Here is a 25,846-nt window from a genome sequence, read left to right on the forward strand (position 1 = left end):
TATTGGCCACATTGTCTAGTGTGTACCCACTATACACGCCCCCGCTGGCCGACATCGGGGTTGTTCTGTCGTCCGTGCATGCACAGATGACGGAGCGACCCAGCTGCCAACGCCGGCAAGGTTAATGGTGCCAGTGAATTATATATTGGATGGTCGGTCACCGGATCGTGCAGTGCATACCGACAGCCAAATTTATCGTTCATTGGCCGTCGCATCGAGCGGTCGGCAAGTGTGTACCCACCTTAAGAGTCAGACTATTAAATGATGAATTAAAAAACATGACAAATAGGAATTAAAGTCCAAACACTTTTTTGTACATCAAGAAACTGGACATGTTTATTAAGTAACCTAATCACTTAAATTAAAAAAAGTGCATAGAAAAAAAAGCAAACATTTTAAAACTCCTCTCTGTAGTTTTTACAATTATGTACACTTTACATTCAAATTACTTGTCAATTTCTGTTTTCATATCAAACAGTTGTACGTTTTATTCCTTCAGTTCTGTCCAACGGACACATTATTTTATTTATTTTTTTAATATAGATTTTTTTTTTATTTTTATTTTTTTAAATAACACTGATAAAACTACAACAGTTTCCTCTTTCTATTTTTCGGGTTTTTTTCCATTAAAATCAAGAAAACTGGAAGAAGAAAAAAAATTTGGAAGAGCAGCAGGATATAGGATGGAGAGGTTTACACAGGATGACGGTTGTAGATTACAAGTGAGCGGATATATTATCTTGCATTGACAAAGATCTGTTACACCTGTGATACAGGCAGATTTGAAAGACATTGATATCTAGTTAGAATAAAGTCAAAGATCACGAGAACACCAGTTTTATGTTATTTAAACCTTAAATGCAGATGGGCTGTTGCCCGAAAAAAGCATCAGAAACCTAATATCAAACAGAAAAATAAAACCTTATTGTACATAACATGTTTGGATACAGGCTGAGAAATGAATTGGAATCTCCAGAATTAGTTTTTGATGCACTCTCTGCTGCATGATTAAACCCATTCTTGCTTGTATTGGGAAGCCCAGGAGATATAAAATGATAGGTGCCTGATAGACGGATATCTATGTAACTGGTGATAAATACTGTATACAAAGTCACGGTACATGATTGTGGCGGATTGCATGATGGCCGCCTAAACAGTTATTCTTGCTAGATTTGTTTGCCAACATGCTGGAAGCTTCAGATTTGGAATATTATGATACAGATGCAATTTGTGTCCTATTGAATTTTATTTGGATTCACAGATGTAGACTTGAACAATAAATAGTGCCGGCGTTTAATTTTTCCTATTTGAATATACAAGTAGATGCCTTGTCAACCTTAAATTCAAGTTGTAGAGGCAGATGTCAGCCATAATCTTCAAACACTTCTTGCCTACACAGTTTGTTTTGAAAGTGTTAAATATTACCAAGGGTGTTGGGGGACCAGTGTCACAATTCAATGTAATCAAATTCATTGCTTAGAACTGTATAAAATTCTGGCAAGCCCGGACTGAGGGCTGTGTGCGTATATTAGCTGTGACCTGACCATGTGACTGCTAGAACGATTTACCCTTGATGACTGCTACCAATAACATTAACAATGCTATAGGAAAAAATCCCCCAGCTACTTACAGAGCTTTAGAGGTTTGGCATTCAATTCACATTTTCAATGCCAGAAAAGAGCCACCCTTTTGCTGTAGCCATTTCAGGCTGGGTGAGGCTGTCCTATTGTAGGCTATAAAGGTATTCTAAGTAGGCGACAACAGCAAAGAGGGGCGACTGAAACATTAAATAAATCCTTCTGGCATGGCAAGTGAGATCAGGCTTAAAAGGATCACTAAAAAAAATACAAGTTGATTCACAAAGTTGTCTATGGTCACCAAATCTTTTTTTTTTTTTTTTTACTATCTAATTTCATTATGTGGGCTTAATAGTTAAATATATTTGTTTCAAATATTATATAAGTAATTGTAGTGCATAAAGTGCCACCGATTTAGCTTCTTACATAACGAGCGTAGGCACTCCTATGGCAGCGCTGTGTCCCTGGAAACTAGGTTGTGACTATCTACAAAGGTTTCAGGAGCTTAGAACTAGCTACTTAATGTGAGGCTACAGCTGTGGGAAGCTTTATTCATATCCTTACCAAAGTTACCTCTAAATCTGCTGAATGACGCACTGAAAGCCTGCAATGTCTCATAACACATGCTCTGTGGCTGAGTGCCAATGTGTTTTATTTTGGATTAACATGTATTTAAGATTTAGTGGCCCTTTAAAACATGAGAGTTTTGCCTCTTCTATTACTTTTATGTTAAAATCCATAAAGTTTAATGGTATTTACCACACTGTTCTCCCATCCTTATCTCTGTAATTGCCATGCAGTGACTAATACTGAGAAAACAATGTACATTTGTCACTAAACTGTTTCTTTGGGAAAGAGCGCCAATATGTCTTCTGTCCCATGTGCTTCACATGCAATGTGTCTGGGAAAGCAAAGTGGTAATTAATGATCTGTGTTTATATTAGGGCAACCAAAAACATGATTTTTCAAGTAATCCTGTGGGTAGATTATGATGTCAGTATTACTCTGCATCTATTGCCTGAAGAATTACACAGGAACCCTGCTGACCGAGTACAAGGATTAGTTATTGAACTCAGTCACAAAGTTTTCCTGTGTTCAACAAACTATATTTATTGTACAAAAACAATGCACCCTTATCACATTCTAAACTACAATGTGATGCATAAATTATACTGATATTTTTTCCCCAGAATAAAAAGCTAATTAAAAAAAAAAGAGCTTTTCTCGTCATGGGAATGTAGAGTTGAGTAGAGATTGCTTACTTGTAAGCACAGACAGAAAGAACTGGGATGCACTATAATCCAGGCGACCAAGATCAACAACTTCTATTGTGTTTGCTAAACTTGTCCAAGAGAGATCCTGCCAGTCACTGGTTCGGTTGGGATGTGGACAGAATGTCGACATTCAAAATGTGGCCACTGTAATGTCAACAGGTGCAGAATGTCAACATATTCGGTCATAATATCGACGCAATGAACTTGTTGTCATTATGACAGTGATGACACTGTAAATGTCGACATGTCAAATGATGACACCCTGAATGTGTCAACATCCTGAATGTCGGCATGTCACACCACACCCATTGGGTTAATATGATGTTAAATAATCCATTGACAGTTGGTACAGGAGTCTGCAGTAGTAGCAGGATATACTAGTCAACTACTCCAAAACAAAACAAAAAAAGGCATACAACTTACTTTACGGAATGTTTAAGGAGGACAAGGTGTCTACAAAACAGACAGTGCTTAATACAAATCTCTCTCCCCTAGGTAAAAATGCTTACCATGAGCTGTAGTATAAGGAAACACTAGCCAGAGCTCATAGAACATACAGGTGAGTATCTGGCACACAGATAAAGCCCTCTGTGCAAGCTCAGCTATATAGCACATAAACAGTTACCGTTTCCCAAGAAAGATGCTCAGGAATAGAGGCTACTCAAACAATGAGCAGTAGTTCCCTATATAGAATGTCATAAGAATTTCAACCTTAGAAAGATCTATGTATGTAACCCTCGGCCTCTCTGCAGAAAATGATGGAATCTTGCTTCAACATTGCTCATGCTAAAATCATAGGACAGTCAGGTTAATATCTGCATAAAACAAATTAACATTAAGATAATAAATAATTCCTACAACATACAGACTTTCTGCATCATTGTGGCACTCATAAAATGAACCTCCTAAGTTATATGAGAAGGCAATTATAAAAAAAAAGCCAATAACAATGTTTGGAAGGTCTCAATATTAACCCAAGTGTCACCTCTTCAGCAGCCTATGATAAAATAAACAATTTTCACAGATTTAAAAAAAAAAAAAAAAAAAAGCTTTTCAAAAATAAAATTTCAATACACCAAATTTGGTGAAGACTTCCTATACCCCAGCGTTAAGTGCTTCCTTAGCTTTTATTTAAGTGCTTCCAATAGAAAAATATAGAGTATTTACATTTTGTAAAAAACACTTTTTTTTCTTTCTTTTTTTTTTTTTTTTTAAATACTACGAAAAATAAACAGAAGATGTAAACGGAAAGTGGGAGGTGAAGGATCTGACTTATGGATTGGGAAATGGTATAAGAGTTTAGCCTCATTGTCCCGGTGACATATAGAGAGGAGCATGTTAATCTTTCCACTGTGGTTGTACTTTTTAAAGGGGTTGCTTTGAAATGTGGCGGTGAGGAGCTACAAAGCCCTGCGTAGTGTCAAGAGCCCCCCAGAAGTAAACATATCCTATTCCTCACTCCTTTACAAAGAGTGCATTAATTTGTATTGCATGATTTTAACATTTTAAATATAAAATAAATATGTTTCCTGCAGTTGGGGTGATACTATTCTCCTTCCCTCCTCATTGTTATCACCATCCTCTCTCTTTACCTCCCTTAGGCAAAAAGTCGATACACAAAAAATGAAAACAAAAGTTAATAGTGCCACAACTGATCTTTGTTGCGACATAATGATGGGTTGCTCCCTGGGGTGCTGTCCCTCCACAAATAACGTGGGTGATCTATGCAAGAAAAAGTTTCTGTATCTTTCCTATTAGGACCATATGGTTATCTATTCCTTGGGATAACCCAATCCTAGAGTTGACATTACAAGAAGATACTGCTACCTAATGCCCCAAGGATAATGCAGCTCCTGAGTGTTTGATTAACACAAACTACAATCTCTGAACACCCCTAACTGCCTACCGTATTAACCTGAACCTCTTAGAGACGTCATACAGAAAATCTACCTCCCAAGTGGAGAATCCTCTGAATTTGCCTCCGTTAATCAGTGCTGTAATAGCCCCTTCCCTTAAGATCAGGAGGAACGTACCTCAGTGGAGGATGAGAGGTATGTAGGATTTTGGCTCTCCAAGGAGAGTCTAAACAAGTGTCTATTTATCCCTTAGTCCTCTAGGACTGTATTGATATACTAATCAGGAAAGGTGGACATCTCTATTTGACAGGTTCCTGATTTTCTTCACGGTGCAGACCTGATGACCTACAAGACTGAGACATCACTTTCTGCAACCTCCCTACTAGAGAAGTGCCCAACAGTCATCTCCTCTTTCTCCAAAGCTCTGTGAGGGCCACAGCATACCTCACGTGAAGTGGCCTTTCATATCCTTTTCTAGGGTACATGAGCAGCATTAACTTCCCTGTCTGAGCACATTAAATAGTCTCAACTTTGATTACCAACAGTGCATGCAATGTTGGAGACATAGAAAAATAAATTAAAAATATAAAACTACTAATTAATTCACTACCACGTGGCAGCAAAGCAGTATACAGATAATCATCTTCACTATATGCTGTGTGCGTTCATGATCAGTGACTGATGGTCTTTTTTTTGTTTTGTTTTTTTTACACATTACAGCATTTTTCTCATGGATACATTTTTTTTTTCTTTACAGCACAGCATGTTAGCAGTAAAAACTTACTGAACCGCAAAGTGCGCTCTTAGCCACTTGGCAGCGAAGTGTACCCATGAACAGTGAAGACTGCAGTATTGAGGTGGAAAGTTTAGCTGTGAGGGAGGGTCACAAAGTAGTGCCTGCACGCTTCCTGCATATCTGGAGTGAGTTCAACTCCAATCTGTTCTCTGCACAACTGGGAAGGGACCAAAAACTTAGATCAATTGAGAAACTTGCGACATTTTTTGGTCCCACAGTTGCAGGCTAACTTGTTGCTGGCATCCTCAATAGGGAACTTGTAGTCATAGGTGAGTTCCTCCCCGCGGCATATTTTACGCATCGCAAAAATGACAATGTGCTTCTGTCCGTCAATAGGGATGACGCGGGAGTAGCAGTTGGGCTCACAGGAGTGGTTGATGAAGCGAGCAGCATTGCCATGCATAGTTGCATCCACGACCTCAGAATCATCTATACGGAACATATAGCAGCCAATGCCCTAGAGCAAACCGAAGAAAACATTATACATTGTGACATAACATTAAATATCAGTACTCTCTGGTATAGCATGGAGATCATTAGCACAATAGTAGCCATCTACCAGAGATGCAATGTGGAAAGTTCACTACCAGCGTATGCATTGTAAAGTAATGCAAAACGGAGTGGAACACCAAACATCTGGGAATATAAACAATCTGTTTTGAACTGCATAAGTTACGTCCAATTTCTTATAATGTTATTATTGAACATGTATGAAGATTATTAATCTTTGTGTGAGCATGACCAGACTTTATCCTGTTCTGAGCTTGATCCATTTACTTGATTAGAGAAATAAATAATCAGATTTCGGCTAGTGCGTGGCCAAACTGGACAACAACTACTGGCAATCAGACAGAGCGGCATCACCCACCGCTATATGGCTTTGTTCGATTTGATAATTGTTGCAAAAATTATATTAACAGTGTAGTGAAACAAACAATAAGGCATCTGTTGTGAACCCTCACCTTTCCATCGTAATACTTTTCTCTTCTGTCAGTCAATGTGGAGCGGATGACATTTCCCGAATACTCTATCACCATCTCTCCAACATCAATGTTCCTTTTGCAAAAAAGACCCCGCCCATGTATTGGAGATCTTTCAAGAGAATACAACCAGTGAGAGGAAAGCATGACAGCATTAATATAGGATTGTAATTTAGCTATGACGTACAAGTGCAGTTTAGAGACCGGGGAATCAATGGCATCTCTTTACCAATGTTGAACCTGCAATGGTACACCCTTAACCAGGCTCTCATTGTATCTTTATAGATGACAATGCACTACTGACTCAAAGTTCAGCTGCATTAAAAATTATTTAATCACCAAGTTTAGTAATTGCAACATCTTCCCTGACTCTGTAGTTCAATCTTAGGGGTAAATTCTATTAGTAGCGGGGGGAGGGGAAAGCTGCCGTTGCAGCAGCCTGATCTTGAACAGAGACTCGTGGGTTTTGATATGCAGCTCTATGGGGCTACAAAAATCCACGAGAACGGGCGGTACCGTAAATGCGGCATATAGCCACACTTTGTTGCGCCTAATTGAAATGACCCCTTAATCTAATAGGGAATGAGTGGGATAAATTGGCAGCTTTTGTCAGTTAGAAGTCAACTACAGGAACTTTTTCTGTTAAACGCACCTGTAAACACCTACAGCCTCTTTGGATGTCTTCTTGAGATGCCGGAATCGCATTGGCATTGGCAGATCCATGCTGGTGGCCCTCCTGCAACAGGTGTGATATAATAAATAAAAAAATTGCCTCAAATGTATGAATTTTTGGACGGACATTTTTTCCATAAATGAACAAAGAAAAGTTCAATATGTCAGAGCGGCACGAGCAAGAGGTAAGTTGACGTTATCATGAAATGTTAGGGCTGATATATTTTTATGTTAAAACAGCTGTACAATTTAATCCGCTTCATTCTAGCAGGTAAATGTTTAGACACGAATAAGAAATTTACCGAGCAGATTTTAACTGCACCTCTTCCTCCTCCTCGTCATTTGGTTTGTACTCTGGAGGCTGGCGATGTTTGGAAGCCAGAAAGTTAAACATATCAAATGCAGATTTTCTGAAAAAGGGACGGTGTGTTATTAGCATCGTTTCTAAATGCCTGAGACGTTATTATTTAAGATCAACAGCACAACAATGATTTAAGCTCTCATATTCTAAAGAAATTGGCCCTATCTGCACATAAAGACCTGATGTACTGCAATGAACAGTACTCACAGTATTCATCTGTTGCTACATTTTTCATGCATTTTACCTTATACAGCTCCATATTTTTCCCTATCGGCGGATGTTAGAACTATATTCCCCCCCCCTAGAATCTTTTTCCCAATGCATAAATAGTATACCTACTAAATTTGGTGGCGTTCCGCCTAATAGTTAGATCTACAGAGAGCTCTGAATAGGGAAACTTTAATTATGGCCATGTTTGTATATAGGTAAATGCGTACAAGACTTTCCCTGGCTCACCTTCTGTGCATCTCTGCCCGTGCCGACCCGTGAGGATTAAGAGGAGGCTCCTCTTCTCCGGTTGGTCGGTGGAAACGGAACTTATAGCTACGGCACTTGTTGGCCCCATAAAGCTGCTCCACCAGAAACACCACAGCATCATGTATAATTCCCAGCATTTTCAGTCCATTCACGCCTATGGAGAAAAGAAAAAAGGACAAGTTTTCATCAATCCTGAAAGAGGCACCACTGATATCTCAGGGAAAGATAGTCCATCTGTGTGGCAAGGCTACGAAGCCATTCCTGTTTCTTCATCAACTATCGCACTGGAAAAGCAACGCGAGAGAGCACTGGTCCTGAGACAACTAATGGCAACACTAATGGCTATCCAGTTGACCACTTCACATACACACAACTGTGGTTCAGGTCCATGCAGCTCTTAATGCAAACCAAGGCCAGTTAAAGAGCCTTTCGGTCATTGTCCATTTTATCTGCCGAAAGATATTGGCAGCATTGATCTATTATAGAAGCCATTCCAGAACAATTCTGAAGGTAAACTTGTGAAGACAACTGAAACTCAGTTTACTAGTTGACGTCATCATTATTTATATTGCTTAGCAAATGCTTTGGAGAGTGTGGTTACAAACACTGGCCTATTACTCTACCTGCAAATGACAGCTGCTTCAGTCTCGCATTGGATCTTGCTTCCTGTACTTTATCAGTCAAAGATTTCCAAGCCTCTGCAGGACAAAACAAGATGTGACAATATCCAAACATCAATTATGTAAAAAAAAGTATATATGACACAGGTAGAACATATTAAGCAGGTTAAAGGCAAAGAGCATTCCTACGCTTTTCTATCTGCACATAAGATCTTGGAATCTGCCCATGCACTCTAATAACTAGTGAGGTCGGTGGTGTGTCATATAAATTATGTTCCATACGAGACTGCTTGTAAAGTGGAGTGACCACTAGTAATACACTAGGAAGTACTTCAAAATCTATAGTCCTGGCTGATTCTGTAAAGCAAGCAGAATCTCCTACTCTAAACTGTGTTGGAGCAGATTATCTGGTCATGAGATCAATGCCTATGGCAAACAAAAGAGGTGCACTCAAGTCTAAAAGCATCATAAGGTATTTAATATGCTTACAGTAACAGAATAAATATTAATTTGTTAGAATTTTAGTTAGTCTGTCCATATGTTTAAATAATTTTTTTAATAGCCAAGATCATAGGATGACATCTGCTACATACAAGGGGGGTCTTTGCCCAGTGTAGGGATGGGGCAACCATTTCCTTCTTATTCCCAACCAACTACTCTCCTGTCAGATTTCTCTTAACGTAGGTTAAGAGAAATCTGACAGGAGTGTAGTTGGTTGGGAATAAGAAGGAAATAAAGAATGGTAAAATGAGGGTTAAACTGAGGCAAGGATTTTGTGTAATATCACAGATAAGCTGGAGCTAGATATGTTTTGAGGTGGCTACCCACTTCATGGATTTCTCCTTCATGGATCTCTAGCTTGTCAATTACAATGGCATATTTTTTTACAACTGAGAACAGCTGGAGTTTTGTGTTTCATAATATAATACTATAACCAACTGTGTCCGATACATTGTTTTTAAATAAGAGCCTGATCAACTCTGATTGATCAATCCAATATTAGATAATTGCTTTGTGAATAGATGTTTTATGATTTACCTCAAGACTTTTATAGAGATGTGAATATATGTGTATATGAGATTTTATTTTAATTTGTTTATTTTTAGGTCTGCAATTGTTGCTTGTATTATTGATATAATAAATATAACATATTTTAGTAACATATGTATGTCTTTAATATCCTCACAAATATATTTTCAGTGCAGTAAATTGGTTTCTGGTATCTTTGTGTGAGGTTGGCAAACACCTTTTTCTTAAGCTACCCATCCATTACACGATGCGGGGACGACGGCACGATTACGACGCCGTCGTCTCCCGGGGGGTGAAGTGCATACACTGAACGTTCAGTGTATGCAGACCAATCATCCCCGAACATGGCAACCTGACGGCGGTCGTCAGGTTGACCATCATGTTCGGGAGATGATTGATGTTAAAAACGACCAGTGGACGCGCGCATCGCTGGTCGTATATAACCTTTTACTGCCCGATTTGCAGGCGATTACCAAGCGATGGAGCGATAACGACCTTCGTTATCGCTCCATCGCTAGGTTTAATCGCCTAGTGGATGGACAGCATTATACTGCTGCTATAATATCTGTTTATCCAAAGTGTCTAGCGCTGGGTGTTTTCTTTATTCTAGGAGATAACCAGTTTACTTTGTCAAAAAGATGGGACTTTTGCGTAAAGTTAAAAAGGGACAAATGGTTGAATATTAGACTTTTCTACTTAAGTTAAATCCTTTTCTGTGAGTCTAACGGGGGACAACAAATGACGGGGCTGTACAGTGCGGTGACTGGAGAATAAGCATTTTCCTCTAAAATTTAAAGATCTTCACACTTCTATACCACTACTGGCTGCTTGAGACATCGCTATTTCTTAGTCCTCCATTGGGGAACACTGGGATTATCTTGGGGTAAAGTGTGTGCAAAGTTTGTGCACTTTTAACCTGGTCCGTGCACCCTGCCCTAATAACATTGTGCCTGTCGGAAGCACAAGAGTTTAGCTGACGTGACCCAGCAGTGCAGGGGGTTTGTGTTAGGTTCCTTTGCAACTGGTGGCTGTGGGACCAGAGGTACCATAGCTGGACATCCAGAAGAGTAAGGTCACTGCCAGGGAAGGCAGAAACTGAACTCTTGTGCCAGGGTTGATAGAAAGGTAGCCCCAACACCACCGTGCAACCAGAGGCACGGCTCAAGGCACGTCTTGGCCTCTCCCAAGTCTGGAAGAGGTCTATTTTTCTTAAAAAGCCATGGTGAGACCTGAGTAGTCTACAGGCCAGATGAAGATTACTAAACTACCAAGGCCCACTGAATACAAAGTTGGATTGATTCATCCTGGGATTAGGCCCTCCTAAAGACTCCCTTTTGGTGCTCCAACATTCTCTAAACATTTACCTGCCTGCTGTTTGCTTTTGTTTTATTCAGTGGTTGTTTTTTACAGGCGGTATTGAATGTAAAACATCCATTTGTGACTCCTATTGCTCAATTGAATCTTGATCTAATGTTAAAAGCTTTACAGCATCCCCTGTTCGAGCCTTTTTGATTGGAAAACAGTTTTTGTTCAAGCTATCTCTTCTACAACTAGAGAGCTGCAGCCTCTGTCTTCTAGGTCTCCATTTAAATCAAGATTGGGCTGTCCTTCAGCCTAAAAGAAGTTACTAGGTTACACATTAACCAGGATATTGTGACACCAGCCTTAGACAGTAATAACTGTAGATCTATGAAAGAAAAAGTCTCATGATTTTATGATAGGAAAAGTGATATCTGCAAGAAGGATGATGTTTTTATCCTTTACAATGATAAGAAAAAGGGATGGCCAGCTTCCAAGCAATCCATCAGGTCAGTAAGTGCCTCCTGGGTGGCTTGGCACGGAGCTGTTGCTGGGCCTGCCACCTGGTTGTCTTTTCATACATTCAACATATTTTAATGTTCCATGTGTTTGGATCCAGGCAGTGCTCTAACAGGGCTTGCGAGCACCCTGCACTCTATTCGGCGGCACCTGTCACACACCCCTAGTTACGGCCCTGGATCCAGGGATGACAGTCCCCAATATATTTCCACAGTCCCTAGAGAAAATAGACTTTTTTATATTCATGTTAAATCATTTTATTTGAGTCCATTGAGGGACACTGGGCACCCTTGCTTTAGGCTATTGTGCTTTCCTTTACTTGTTCGGTATAATCCTTTTCCTTGATCCTCTCCTATAAGGCTTTATTAAACTTAAATACTTCTGGTATGCATGGGGTTATAAAGGGAGGGAACATTGGCCCTCACCCCTCTGCACCCACTATAACCCTATATATTTCTAATGTCTTACTAACTGACCCAAAGAAAAAGATATAACATTCGAATAAAAATCCTGTGGGTTTTTTTTTTTTTTTCAACAAAGCCCCAAGGACGCAACCAAGAGTACAGAACAAGAGGGAAATGAGAACAACATTCTCCAGTGAGAACAATAATCCTAAGGAGAACAGAAACAACCACCAAGAATGTAAAGAGAGGGAGTAAGGTAGGCCTGATGGACGCAAATGTTGTCGCTGCTGCGATCCCGAAAGCAACAGCTGTTTGAAAATATGCAAATGTTGCAGCCTCTGGAATTAGTACTGAGACATCCATCGGCGGCATCGCAGATCCGCCGCTTGAGTAAAAGGACAAGATCATCAGACGCACACTGGTCGATCACTGGTCTTCTGAGTAAGACTATGGTAGCGCAGAATGGTTATCAGAACTGCGACGCGGAGCCTTCGCAACTGCGTATGGGGTCGCAGGCTGAGACAAGCCCGAAATCAATACTTAATGTAATGTCCCACCATCCTCACTTACCTTCAATGCTGTTGGAGGAGATCTGAAAACCATCATCGCTGGAGATCTCAAACAGAAGACCGGTCCTGGGCTTCGGCTCCTCAAGTGAATCTTGACGTCTCTGTTCGTGCTGCAGCAACCGCATCAGAGGCGAACTAAACCCTGCATCCTCCTCTGGCTGTTTACAGTCTGCACATGATAAATGGGACATTTCTGCTCAGACATTCACCAATATATGTCCATGCTTACACTACTAGCCAAGTTCAGAAAAGTGGTGTTAAGCAGAAATTATGCCACTAATACAACTTTTACAAATTTCTCAGGTTGAATTAAAAAATTAATTAGAAAATTGGAATTATAAATAAAAAAGTAAAAAAAAACATAAAGCAAATGTATAAGTGTTCACCTAAGTTTTATATAAAAAGTAATATATATGTAAAAATGTAGAGATGTGCCCACATACATCTATCCTCCATGCACTACAAGTCGCAACACACAACGCGGGAGCTCAGTGTGACTCTGTAGCACCAAGCGTATTTTTGTGCGTCTTTTTACCTTCAAATGTGTTTTATTCGCACAATGATGCGAATATATAGCACAAGCAGCTTCTGCTGATTAAAATGATATGCAGCATGCCTATGTTCTCTGAGCAGGTGCGGGTGTATCTGCATACGAAATGCTACGTTACAGTGTCAGCAGCTGTAACACTGTAACATAGTGTTTAACATGCAGATACACCTGCAGACATACACAGAACATAGGCATACTGCATATCATTTAAATCAGCAGAAGCTGCTTGTGCTATATATTAGCATGCGAATAAGACGCATTTGAAGGTAAAAAGATGCACGAAAACACGCTCGGCGCTACTGCGTCACGCATGGCGCGTCTAAAGAGCTGTTTAACGCACCAGGAGGCATGATGTATATGGACCCATCTGTAATAATGTTTCTCTATTTTGGTACACCAGTACTATTGCCTTTCTATCAAACACTCCCATTGTAAGGGCTGACTTACCATCCTGTTTTGGCTCTTGTTGATTTTCCTTTGATGGAAGCTCCAGGTCTAGGATAGCTGGTGATTGCCTATTAACAAAAAAAGGAGAAAAGGTGACACTCTACCAATGTTTGTGCCTTCCTCATTCACTATCAAAATATAGAATGGCTGATGTTACAGACATATTTCTGTAATATAGATAGAGACAGAAGTGCTGTCTGCACTGGTAAACATACAAGGCCTTATTCACCACCACAAGTAAATGGAATCCCAACTAGTGTTTGCAATTATTAAATTGCATCTTTGCAACCCATTCAGAGATGGTTGAATACACAACTCTGTAGCTGTGACTCCCTTATCTTAGCTGCGGTTCCCTCCCTTAACTGACAATTTGTTTCCTACAAAAACTGGTCAGAAATTGCTGGGTACGCAGGAGAGTCCGGGGAGTCAGAGGAGATCTGTTCTTCACAGGTTTTCCTCTTCAAAAACACAGTGGGGCAGTGCGGTAGCACCTTGTCAGCTGAAGCACAGCTGGCTGCGTTCAAATCCCATGCGACCACGTCAGTTACGTGGTTAAACGTGCCTGGAACTGATCCGGCCAGAGTACAACAGGTAACTGTATCAAGAGTATAAAAACATGATTTCATGTAGTAAAGCAAATAAAATAATTTAGAAGAGCCTATGTGAAATATTTTTTTTAATAATATAAAAACTCAGTCATATCAGAACATTACCTCACTGCACTCAACAATAAAATGCAACATGAGAAAAATAGGAATGTATGTGGTCACATTGGCAGAACTAATATATAGGAAGCATGGATCAATACTGTTCTGTAATACATACATACATGCAAAATTCATTAGTTACTTTACAAAGGTAAATACTAATTTGTGCAGTAGTAGTATATCATAACTTATTTAACAAAGGTAAAAGGACAGTTATGGTAAAACTTACCTTGGTTAACTCTCTTTCTTCGAAGTCCATAGGGTTCACAGGGAGACAATAGGGTGTAGGTGGGATCTGGAGTACCGGACACCAACAGCAAAGCTTTTCAATCCAAGGATGCTCCAGTCCTTCCCCCTATGCCCCGCCCATAGCCTGAGGGCACTTCAGTTTTGTTAACAAGCCCAAGGAAGGAGCAAGATAGGAGAGAAGGAAGACTGGTACACTGAAGAATCACACTCTCACACAGAGAAGGAAACAAGTGACCAGGTGAAGAAACCCATAGAAGCTAGGAGCATCAGGGTGGTTGCCCTGTGGAACCTATGGACTTCGAAGAAAGAGTTAACCAAGGTAAATTTTACCATAATACTCCTTTTCTTCTTCAGGGTCCATAGAACTCCACAGGGAGATATTGGGGATGTCCCAAAGCAGTTGTTCAAGGGCGGGGACGCTCCTGAGCTGATAGGAGAACCCTACGCCTGAAGGAAGCATTCTGAGAGGCAAATGTATCAAAGGCATAAAACCTAAGAAATGTGTGGACAGTAGACCAGGTAGCAAGCTTGCATAGCTGTTCAGCTGAGGAGCCCCGCTGGGCTACCCATGAAGGACCCACAGAGTGAGTAGAATGAGCAGAGACTGTAGTCAGCACAGGAAGGCCCGTCTGAGTGTAAGACTGTGAGATAGTCATGTGAACCCATCTGGCCAGAGTCTGTCTGTTAGCTGGCCATCCCTTCTTGTGGAATCCATAGAGGAGAAAGAGGGAGTCCAAATTTCCGGATGGAAGCAGTACGGTCCACGTAGATCTTTAGAGCATGGACCACATCCAAAGAATCCTCATCTGCCGAGAGGTCTAGTGAATTAAAGGCAGACACCAAAATTTCCTCATTCAGGTGAAAGCGAGAAACCACTTTGGGAAGGAGGCCTGGGCGTGTTCGAAGAACAGCCCTGTTCTGATGAAATATCAAGAAGGGGGAGCGACATGAAAGCGCCCCTAAATCTAATACCCTATGGGCAGATGCTATAGCCAGAAGAAACTGAGTCTTCGCAGTGAGCCATGCGACATCCACTGATTCCAGAGGTTCGAAGGGAGGTTCCTGTAGTGCTTGGAGCACCACTGACAAATCCCATGGAGCCACAGGAGGAACAAAAGGGAGGTTGTATTCATAGAACACCCTGCATGAAGGTGTGAACATCCGGTATAGGAGCAATTCTGCACTGAAACCAGATAAACAAAGCAAAGACCTGCACTTTCAGAGATTCTAGGCGGAGGCCTAGATCCAATCCAGCTTGAAGAAAGGCAAGAATTCTAGAAACCTTAAAGACCTGAGAATCATAGTTTCTTGGAGCACACCATTGGAAATATGTATGCCATATTCTGTGGTAAATCCTGGCTGAGGATGGTTTACATGCTTTTAGCATGATCTGGACCACAGAGCTGAAGAAACCCTTAGCCGTTAGGAAGGATGTCTCAAGAGCCAAGCCGTTCAAGACAGACGGGCTAGGTCTGCATGTAGACATGGATCCTGAAACAACAGGTCTACTCGTAGAGGAAGCTGAAGAGGAACGTCTATGGAGAGCCTTTGAAGATAGGAGTACCAGTGACGTCTGGGCTAGGCCGGAGATATTAACATGACTGTGCCTCCCTCCTGCCTGTACTTTCGAAGCAGTCGAGAAAGCAGGGATATTGGAGGGAAGAGATAGGCTAAATGGAGGTTCCATTTCACCGACAATGCGTCTATGAAGGCCGCGTCTGGGTCCTTTGTTCTGGCTCCATAAATTGGAAGTTTGTTGCTGTGTCTGGAGGCCACGAGTTCCACCTCCAGAACACTACATTTGTCGACTAGAAGCTGAAATACATGTGAATGTAGAGACAATTCTCCTGCATGCACATCATGATGGCTGAGGAAATCTGCCTCCCAATTGAGAATCCCCGGGATGAACGCTAGGGAGATGGCTGGGAGATTGCGTTTGGCCAAGACGAGAATGCGGGACACTTCTGTCATTGCTGACTGACTTTGAGCGCCTCTATGGTGATTGAGGTAGGCCACAGCCGTGGCATTGTCGGACTGTACCTGTGCTGTCCTGTTTTTCAGAATATTCTGAGCGAAAATGAGAGCTCTGTAGATGGGTTGAAGTTCCAGGATGTCGAATGGCAACCCTGATTCACTGGGGACAATCGGCCCTGGAAGGAGTGCTGGCCAGTTACTGCACCCCACCCTCGGAGGCTTGCATTCGTGGTGAGGAGAGCCCAGTCCAGGATCCAAAAGGGACGACCGAGGTTCAAATGGGAAGTCTGTAGCCACCAGGCTAGGGACAGGCGAACCTCTGGTGGGAGGCTCATCATCTGGGATTTGAGCAGATGGGGTAGCCCATTCCACCTGGTGGAGGGGCCTGGAGTGAAACTGAGCAGACTCCACCATGTCGAAGGTGGACACCATTGATCCCAAGGCCTGCATTGCAGAGTGAATCGACACTCTGCGATTGTGAAGCAGTCTGCATAGTCTGTGCTGTAGTGCTGAAATCTTGTTCGCCGTTCGGAAGATTCTCTGAACTAGAGAGTCCAGGAGGGCTCCCAAATGTACCATCCTTTGAGAGAGTGTCAGGGAAGACTTTTTCCAGTTGATCAGCCACCCGTTCATTCGTAGAAAGGCAATGGTTACCTGCAGATGGCTGTGAAGAGTCTCTGGGGAGCTTGCCAACAGCAAGAGATCATCTAAGTACGGGAGCAGTCTCATCCCTTGATGATGAAGAGAGGCCGCCATAACAGTCATGATCTTGGTAAAGACCCGAGGGCCGTTGAGAGGCTAAATGGCAGAGCCTGGAATTGGTAATGTTGCTGCAGTGTAGCAAACGAGATATATTGTTGATGAGAAGGAGCTATAGGTACATGTAGATAAGCGTCCTGAATGTCTAGGGATGCCATAAAACCTCCAGGCTCCATAGCTAGGATTATAGAACGGAGGGTTTCCATACGAAACCTGGACACCCTGATAAACTTGCTCAGAGACTTGAAGTTGTGGATAGGCCGATGAGACCCTTTGGGCTTCTGAACTAAGAAAAGGGTAGAATAATAGTCTTTGCCCCATTGTGAGAAGGGAACCTGAATTATTACTCCTGACTTCAGTAAGGACTGAACGGCTATTTGGAGCTGCAGGGCCTTGGTTGAGTCCAATGGAGGTCATGTGCAACAGAACTGTTGGGGGGGGGGTGTCACCTCAGGAAGGAGAGGGCATATCCGTGGGAGACCACTTCTCTTACCCAGGAATCTGACGTGGTTTGATGCCAAACTTGGGCAAATTGAAGTAGTCAGCCTCCCCTCCCTGGGAGCCTCCAGGGAGAGGCCCGCCCCGTCAGGCTGCAGGCTTGTCCTCAGACTTGGTAGGTGGACATCTAGTAGCCCAGGCTTGTATGGCCCTAGGCTTGGAAGCCTTGGCTGATGACTGTTGCCGTGGAAAGGACTGACCCTTGGCTTTGCTTTGAGGGCGAAAGGATTGAAAGGATGACTTTCGCGGATTTGTATTCTATGCTTCCCATTTAGTACAATCAGTAGCTGGGAGTGGGTGAAAGGAACTGAACAGTTTTGGAATTTAAAACCTTTTACCGGGCATATTCCAAGCTTCACTCATGTGATTAGATAGCTGGTAGGAGTGAGGAAACTTTTGTAGTTTAAAAAGTGTGTGTTTTGTCTTTTTTCTATTTGTAGAATAGTTTTAACAGCTCTCACAAGAGCAAGTATATTTAGTTTAGAGGGTGGCTCATCTTCTCCTGAGACTGAGTCAGAGTGAGAGAGAGCTGCGTCATCTGCCTCCCCAGATTATCTCAGAATCAGATAACTGTGTGGATGGTGAAGATATCATAGTACGTTTAGTAGGCAAAGATTTATCTTTTTGCAGCATTTGCTGAAAAACAGTAACGGTATTAGCCAAAGTCTGTACTGAGGTAGACAGTACGTCTAAGCATGGGGGAGGCAAAGGATTTGCAGGGGGTACCTGCTGTGGCCATCCCATAGGTGGAGCTACCATGGGGACTGCTACTTGGTCCACAAGTTTTGCCAGCATTTGTGAAAAGGCAGACCAGGGTGGGTTCTGAGGGAGAGACACCAGGGCTGATGGACCTGGGTCTGTGTAACAATAGAGAGACCATCCTGAATGAGGTCCTCTGTGGCTAAGCTCGCAGAGCAGGACTTACAAGCTATCAGAGTAGGAGGAGCAGCATCAGGCTGCTTGTTATTCTTTCCTCTGCCAGACATAGTCACAAGAATAATAGAATACACAGTATTATACAGTGTAGTGTGGAATCGTGCTATATAGTATGTGATATCCCTCACACTTAAATAGCAGATGTGAGGTACAATGAACCCCCAATAGCTTAGTATGTCAGGGTATAGTAGAAAAAAGGGACAGGTATAAACAGACAGTATAGAAAATAGAGATTAGCGCTAGCACAAGTCACATACAAACGCAGAAAAAAAACATTACATGTCTTCAATGGGCATTAAAATCAACTACACAGACCACAGAGGCTGCTAGGATGTAGCGCTGTATAACCTGGCCCGTGGGAGAGGTATACAGGGAGACTGGACCCAGTAGTTCCTGGAGACCTGCTTGCCTAAAATGGCTGCCGCGCATCTCTGAGGGGTCAGAGGGTGTGGGAGGAGCAACTCAGGGAACACCAAGACCGCAGTGGAATGGCACCCTGAGCTGGGGGAGGGTCTGCAGGGAGAGCACCTTATCCCCTGGCTGACGGTAACCACCAGGTCCCCTGGCCTTTACAATATGCCTCTACGCCAGCCGCAGCTCTGCAAAAAGACGGATCGTCTGTGACTTTGTTGAATGGTACGCTCCATTCCAGCGGGATAGGATTAGCTGTTGCAGTGGTCTGGAGTGGAACTGAGCATATTCCACCATATCGAAGGTGGACACCATGGATCCCATGCACCATCTGTTGTACTGAAAGAAGCGACGACTTCTTCCAATTTATGATCCAGCCATGTCTGTGTAGACAGGCAATTGTCAGTCTGAGATGATGCTGCAACACCTGTAGAGATTGTTCCAATATTAGGAGATCGTCCAGGTATGGCAGTATTCTGACTCCCTGGTGCCTGAGGCAGGCTGTCATTACTGCCATTATCTTGGTAAACACCCGAGGAGCTGTTGACAAACCAAAAGGCAGCGCCTGAAACTGGAAATGTTTCTGCAAAACCGCAAACCGCAGAAACTGCTGGTGGGATGGTGTAATTGGCACATGCTGATATGCATCTTGAATGTCCAAGGACACCATAAAACTCCCTGGTTGCATTGCCAACACAATTGACCGAAGAGTTTCCATACGGAATCTGGGCAACTGGATAAATGTGTTCAGACTTTTCAGATTCAGAATAGGCCGGTGAGATCCATTGAGTTTTTGGATCAAAAATAGGTTGGAATAATAACCCTTTCCTAGTTGATTCACTGTAACCTGGATTATTACCCCCGACTCCAGTAGGGAATGAATGGCCTGCTGCAGGGCCAAGGCCTTTGCAGACTCCTCTGAAGGAGTTGTGTAGAAGAATCTCTGCGGGGGACTTCTCCAGAAAGTAAGGGCGTACCCCTGAGAGACCACCTCCCGAACCCAGGCGTCAGTTGTCGTGAGATGCCAGGTGTCCGAAAATTGAAGAAGTCGGCCTCCTACCCTGGGATTCCCCATGGAGAGGCCCGTACCATCAGGCCGCGGGTTTGTTGTCTGACCTGGAAGCCGGATGTCTGTTTGGCCAAGGTTTCTTAGACTGCGGTCTCTTACGAGAACTGGTTCTAGAGGAAGACTGAGCCCTTGCTTTTCCTTGTGGCCGAAAGGACAACTGCCTAGGCCTAGGAGTAGATGTTGACGGCAGACCAGCCGCCTTGGAGGCTGCTACTTTAGCTACAATCTTATCCAATTCGTAAACGGAAGGGATTCACGATCCTTCTTGGACCCTGCATCTGCTTTCCAGTCCCTTAACCATAGGGCTCTGCGAGCCACAATTGAGGCAGCTGAAGCCTTAGAGAACAGAATACCGGCATCCAATGCTGCTTCTCCTAGATAGGAGGCAGCCTCCTTAATATAGGAGATAATTGTCAGCTGTTCTCTGGAAGCCTCTGGAGATATATTTTCCAGTGCCTTTGTCCATTCCTCAATGGCCTTAGAAACCCAGGCCGTAGCCACGTCCGGGTGGGTAACAGCTCCTGACAGAGAGAAGACCACCTTGAGACAGGCTTCAAGTCTCCTATCTGTGGAATCCCTAAGGGAAGAAGTAGATGGTATGGGCAATTTGGCGTTCCTGGCCATATGTGCCACATGCGTGTCCACTGTTGGTGGAACTTCCCACTTCGCACACTCATCTGGCGGGACGGGGTATAAGGCTGTAACCTTATTTGTAACATGGAATCGTCTATCTGGAGAACTCGATGCTTCTCCCATAAGTTCAGAGAGGTGCTCAGATTTGGGAAATTCAGCTTTTACCACTTTCTGGCGTTTAAACACTGGAGTATTTGTTTGTTCTGGCTCCTCATTATCTATGTTTAGCACAGCTTTGACCGCCCTAATCAAGGAGGGGACATCCGCTGTTGGAAAATGGTCCTCCTCTCCTGAGAAAGACTCTTGAGAGGCACCCTGTATATCCTCACACTCATCCATAAACGTCCATCCAGGATGGATGAATAGGGGGCATAAACATAGTAGGCTGTAGCTGCTAAGGATACCCCTTAGTAGGGACCAGCCTAGGAGCAGATAACCGGTCTACAACCTGTGCCATGATCTGGGAAAAGGAAGCCCAAGGGGGTTCCTGCCCAGGAGCTGGTATATTTGACTGATGTGGTAACAGTGACCACAAAATCCATTCTGCATGAAATCCTGAGAGGATAACCCCGCTTTACAGGCCATGCATGACACCAGCACAGGGGCTTCAGCCACCTGCTTTTCAGTTTCCTTAGACATATCCCTAATGTTATGCAAAGTAATACACAATGGGCAAAATTTACTAAGCGGCGGGTTCTAAACCACGGCGGTTTAGTGGCGGTTTGACGGCGGGTTCTATTCTGTTCTAAACCCCGGGGGTTTGGTGGTGGTTTTGCAGCAGTTTCTAAATGACAGCCGTATTCTATTCTAAAATGTGTTTTGACGCCGGTTTTGGCCTTAGTAAATCTGCAGACAGCAAAACCACTGCCAAATCCCCGGGGTTTAGAACAGAATAGAACCCGCCGCTTAATAAATTTTGCCTAATGTAACAATGTTTCACACCCACAATAACCCACACACCTGTAGCAGAGGGCTTATGAGGAGAAACAGCAGTGATAGCTGTAACTGAAAGTTATTATGGAATAAAAAGGCAGTATAGCACACAGAAGATTTCACAAGTCACATGCAATGCAAAGAATATATATATATAAAAAAATATATATATATATATGCAATAAGCTCTTAGTCAACTACGAACAGCACACAAGGCTAAGTAGGATATGGAGCTCTATATAACCAGGCCACATAAGGAGAGGTATACAGGGAGACTGACCAAACCTCCTGAGATTGCAGCCACCGAGAGCACCTGAGAGTGGTCTCTGGCCATCTCATATACATGAAAGCTGTGCAGAGCAACACAGATGCGGGAAACCTCGCCTCGGGACCAGCGTCTGGGTTGGGGGAGGGGCTGTCGGGGAGAGCGTACCTCCCCTCTGCTGTATGAATCCACCAGGCACACTGACATCATGGCCGCCGCCGTTATCAGCCCCGGCTGTCAGCATCCCTCATGTCCCGGTGGTCTAGTGGGGGAGGCAGCTCACCTGGCTCCTTACTACAGCGTCTTCTGGCAGGTCTCCACCGCCGGAGGCACGGACTTCCACGTGGTTCCCCGTCGTCAGCGGCCGCGGGGAACCATTTTGCCTGCATACCCGATGTTTCCGGTTGCAGTCCCAGGATCAGCGTCACTCTGCTGACAACCATCAAAATCACCAGTTCCCGCACTGGTGTTGCGGCGCCGGCGAGGGTAGACGGAGCAGCAGCACGGGCGTCCATCTGGACACCTACTGCTGCTTACTCATATTAAAAAAATAAAATAAAAAAAAACACTTGCTTGGGACTGCTGAGGCAGTCCCCTGTTCAGTACTCCTGCACACCAAACAAAAAACTAAATGCCTGTAGCCAGGGGCGGGGTATATATGGAGGAGGACCCAGTGCATCCTGGGAGCTGAAGCTTTTAACTGTTTGGTGCCTGGATCACTCCAACCACATACCCCAAGGTAACTTCTGTGGAACCTATGGACCCCGAAGAAGAAATAAAAAGTAAATTAAATCATAAAATTAAAGCTTGGGCTGCTTAATGCAGCCCTCTGTTATAACGGTGGTCCAGCTCCTGCCGGACACCAACGAAACTGAAGTGCCCTCAGGCTGTGGCGGGGTCTAGGGGGAAGGACTGAAGCATCCTAGGATTGAAAGCTTTGCTGTTGGTGTACGGTCACCTACACCCCAATGTCTCCCTGTGGAGCCCTATGGACCCTGAAGAAGAAATACTAATTTGTGCAGTAGTAGTATATCATTAGTTACTTTGCAAAGGTAAATACTAATTTGTGCAATAGTGGTACATATAGGCAGACATGGAAAATGCCCAGCGCTAGTCTGTGCCCACTTTCCTCATGGCTCACCCTGCTGTCTTCTCTGCATCTGTCACATGCGGTGGAGCTGGGGTCTTTAGATCACAGGCTTCAGTTTTAGGTTTGAGGCTTCTGCAAATTAACCAATCACAGTTTCATATTCAAATGGTCACAGGACAGCAGAGGGAGAAGAGTTTACATGTAGTGTTTTTGGGATGATTACTCATCTCAGAAGGCAACCAAACAACACAAAAACATTCTAATAGCTGTATCTACAGAACATAGCTGTAACTCCAGAACTTATATAAATAATTTAAGTGCAAGAAACTATTGTTTTCTTTCCTCACTCAAAGAGCAGTGATGTTAGAGAATGGCGTGTAATTACATAGGGGGGTATCCAATTAGCAGCGCTAAAGTAGTGCTGCTAATTGATCCCGGCGGGACTATCCTATTAGCCCCGAAGTGCCGCCCGACGCTGGCACTTATCGTGGATATATTTCGACACCTGAAGTGCCCCGAAAAATAATCTACCATAAGTGTCATTTTTTCACCACCTAAATGGCAAAAACATATAGGTCCGCGAGCTTATCGCAAGTCCTGTGTGTTTTCCGGAGAACGATCCTATTATTTCGACCAAAATAATAGGAAAGGGTGAAATAAAACATTGGCAAAAAACGGGGACAGAACAAAACAGCGACACTCTGCCTCTTATACATGTATATAGTTATACCCATACATACAGTGGTGCAAAAAAGTATTTGGACAGCCGATTGTGCAAGTTGTTACACTTTAAAATATGAGAGAGGTCTGTAATTTCCATCATAGGTACACTTCAACTGTGAGAGACAGAATCTGAACAAAAAATTTCGGAAATCACATTGTATGATTTTTAAACAATTTGTATATTCTTGCGGAAAATAAATATTTGGACACCTACCAACCAGCAAGAATTCTGGCTTTCACAGACCTGTTACTTCTTCTTCAGGAAGCTCATCTATCCTCCACTCGTTACCTGTATTAATGGCACCTGTTTGAACTGTTTAACTGTATAAAAGACACCTGTCCACACCCTCAAACAGTCAGACTGCAACCTCTCCAAGACCAGAGAGCTGTCTATGGCCAAGACCAGAGAGCTGTCTAAGGACACCAGGGACAAAATTGTAGAACTGCACAAGGCTGAGATGAGCTACTCGACAATAGGCAAGCAGCTTTGTGAGAAGAGATCAACTGTTAGCGCAATTATTAAAAAATGGAAGAAATATAAGATCACTGACGATCTTCCCCGACCAGGGTCTCCATGCAAGATCTCACCTCGTGGGATATCAATGATCTTGAGAACGGTGAGGGATCAGCCCAGAACTACACGGGGGGATCTGGTCAATGACCTCAAGAGAGCTGGGGCCACAGTCACAAAGGTTGCCATTAGTAACACACTACGTCGTCATGGATTCAAATCCTGCAGCGCCCAAAAGGTCCCCCTGCTTAAGCCAGCACATGTCCAGGCCCGTCTAAAGTTTACCCGTGACCATCTGGATGATCCAGAGGAGGATTGGGAGAATGTCATTTGAACTTTTTGGTATAAACTCCACACGCCGTGTTTGGAGGGAGAAGAATGATGAGTGGCATCCCAAAAACACCATACCCACTGTGAAGCATGGGGGTGGAAACATCATGGTTTGGGGATGCTTTTCTGCAAAGGTGACAGGACGACTGATCCATATTACGGAGAGGATGAATGGGGACATGTATAGTGACATTTTGGGGAAAAACCTCTTTCCCTCAGTAAGAGCATTGAAGATACAATGTGGCTGGGTCTTCCAGCATGACAATGACCCCAAACACACCGCCCGGGCAACTAAGGAGTGACTCCGTAAGAATCATTTCATGGTCCTGGATTGGCTTAGCCAGTCTCCAGACCTCAACCCAACAGAAAATCTGTGGAGGGAGTTGAAAGTCTGTGCTGCCCGGCGACAGCCCCAAAACATGACACATCTAGAGAAGATCTGCATTGAAGAGTGGGCCAAAATACCTGCTGCAGTGTGTGCAAACCTGGTCAAGAACTACAGGAAACGTTTGACCTCTGTAATTGCCAACCGAGGTTACTTTACAAAGTATTGAGTTAAACTTTTTGATTGTCCAAATATTTGTTTTCCGCGAGAATATACAAATAAATTGTTTAAAAATCATACAATGTGATTGCCGGAATTTTTGGTTCTAATTCTGTCTCTCACAGTTGAAGTGTACCTATGATGGAAATTACAGACCTCTCTCATCTTTTAAAGTGCAACAACTTGCACAATCGGTGGCTGTCCAAATACCTTTTTTGCCCCACTGTATATCCTTTAATATACACACATTAATTATAAAGTTATACAAGGAAAAACTTGAGACAAATATTGTCTGGCCCCAACATAACTGCAGTACCGAAAAATCAGACCACTATCGATCAGATAACCACCGACTACGCCATAATTGTGGTTAAAAGACCCATCAGCCTGTGCATGCCGGCATCTTTCAAAAGCATCAACAGATTCTCATTTGGATTTTGCAGTTCTCGGAGCACTGTACAGGGAAAATCAACTCTCTGGAGCACCCAAATCTATCCCAATGCACTTATCAACATGAGGGCAATATCACAATTTTGGTCTTTTGGCTATGTGGCAGAATCAGTAGGTGTCACATGCTTTAGTAATACTTTCCCACAGCTGAACTGCCCAGTCATCTAAATATCCCAAGACACAGGGTTTTTTTCTTTTAAAGTTAAATGTCCACCTCATCAGGAGTTCAGTTACACTACCTGGCCTGTCATCCAATCCACGTAAAGAAATAAGATGGTTTTAAACTATATGTACTCTTCAAGTTAACTTCAAAACACTGAAGGTTTAAAATTGA

The 25,846-nt window shown here is 43.1% G+C and overlaps 1 protein-coding gene across 1 annotated transcript in view; it reads right to left on the reverse strand.

Annotated features, from left to right (window-relative positions):
• Window positions 1-307: 307 nt before the first annotated feature.
• Window positions 308-25,846, reverse strand: part of KMT2A (lysine methyltransferase 2A) — a 104,708-nt gene continuing 79,169 nt past the window's right edge. The window contains exons 27-35 of the mRNA XM_088464002.1: window positions 23,006-23,086; window positions 13,431-13,498; window positions 12,435-12,602; window positions 8,617-8,691; window positions 7,973-8,147; window positions 7,458-7,565; window positions 7,136-7,219; window positions 6,466-6,595; window positions 308-5,960 (exon numbers count right to left, since the gene is read on the reverse strand). Coding sequence (XP_088320128.1) covers window positions 5,685-5,960; window positions 6,466-6,595; window positions 7,136-7,219; window positions 7,458-7,565; window positions 7,973-8,147; window positions 8,617-8,691; window positions 12,435-12,602; window positions 13,431-13,498; window positions 23,006-23,086 — 1,165 coding nt within the window. The 3' untranslated portion in view covers window positions 308-5,684. The remainder of the gene's footprint in view (window positions 5,961-6,465; window positions 6,596-7,135; window positions 7,220-7,457; window positions 7,566-7,972; window positions 8,148-8,616; window positions 8,692-12,434; window positions 12,603-13,430; window positions 13,499-23,005; window positions 23,087-25,846) is intronic.

The sequence above is a fragment of the Taudactylus pleione genome, unplaced genomic scaffold (assembly GCF_031769625.1).
Source record: "Taudactylus pleione unplaced genomic scaffold, aTauple2 ptg001559l, whole genome shotgun sequence".
Lineage (NCBI taxonomy): Eukaryota > Metazoa > Chordata > Amphibia > Anura > Myobatrachidae > Taudactylus > Taudactylus pleione.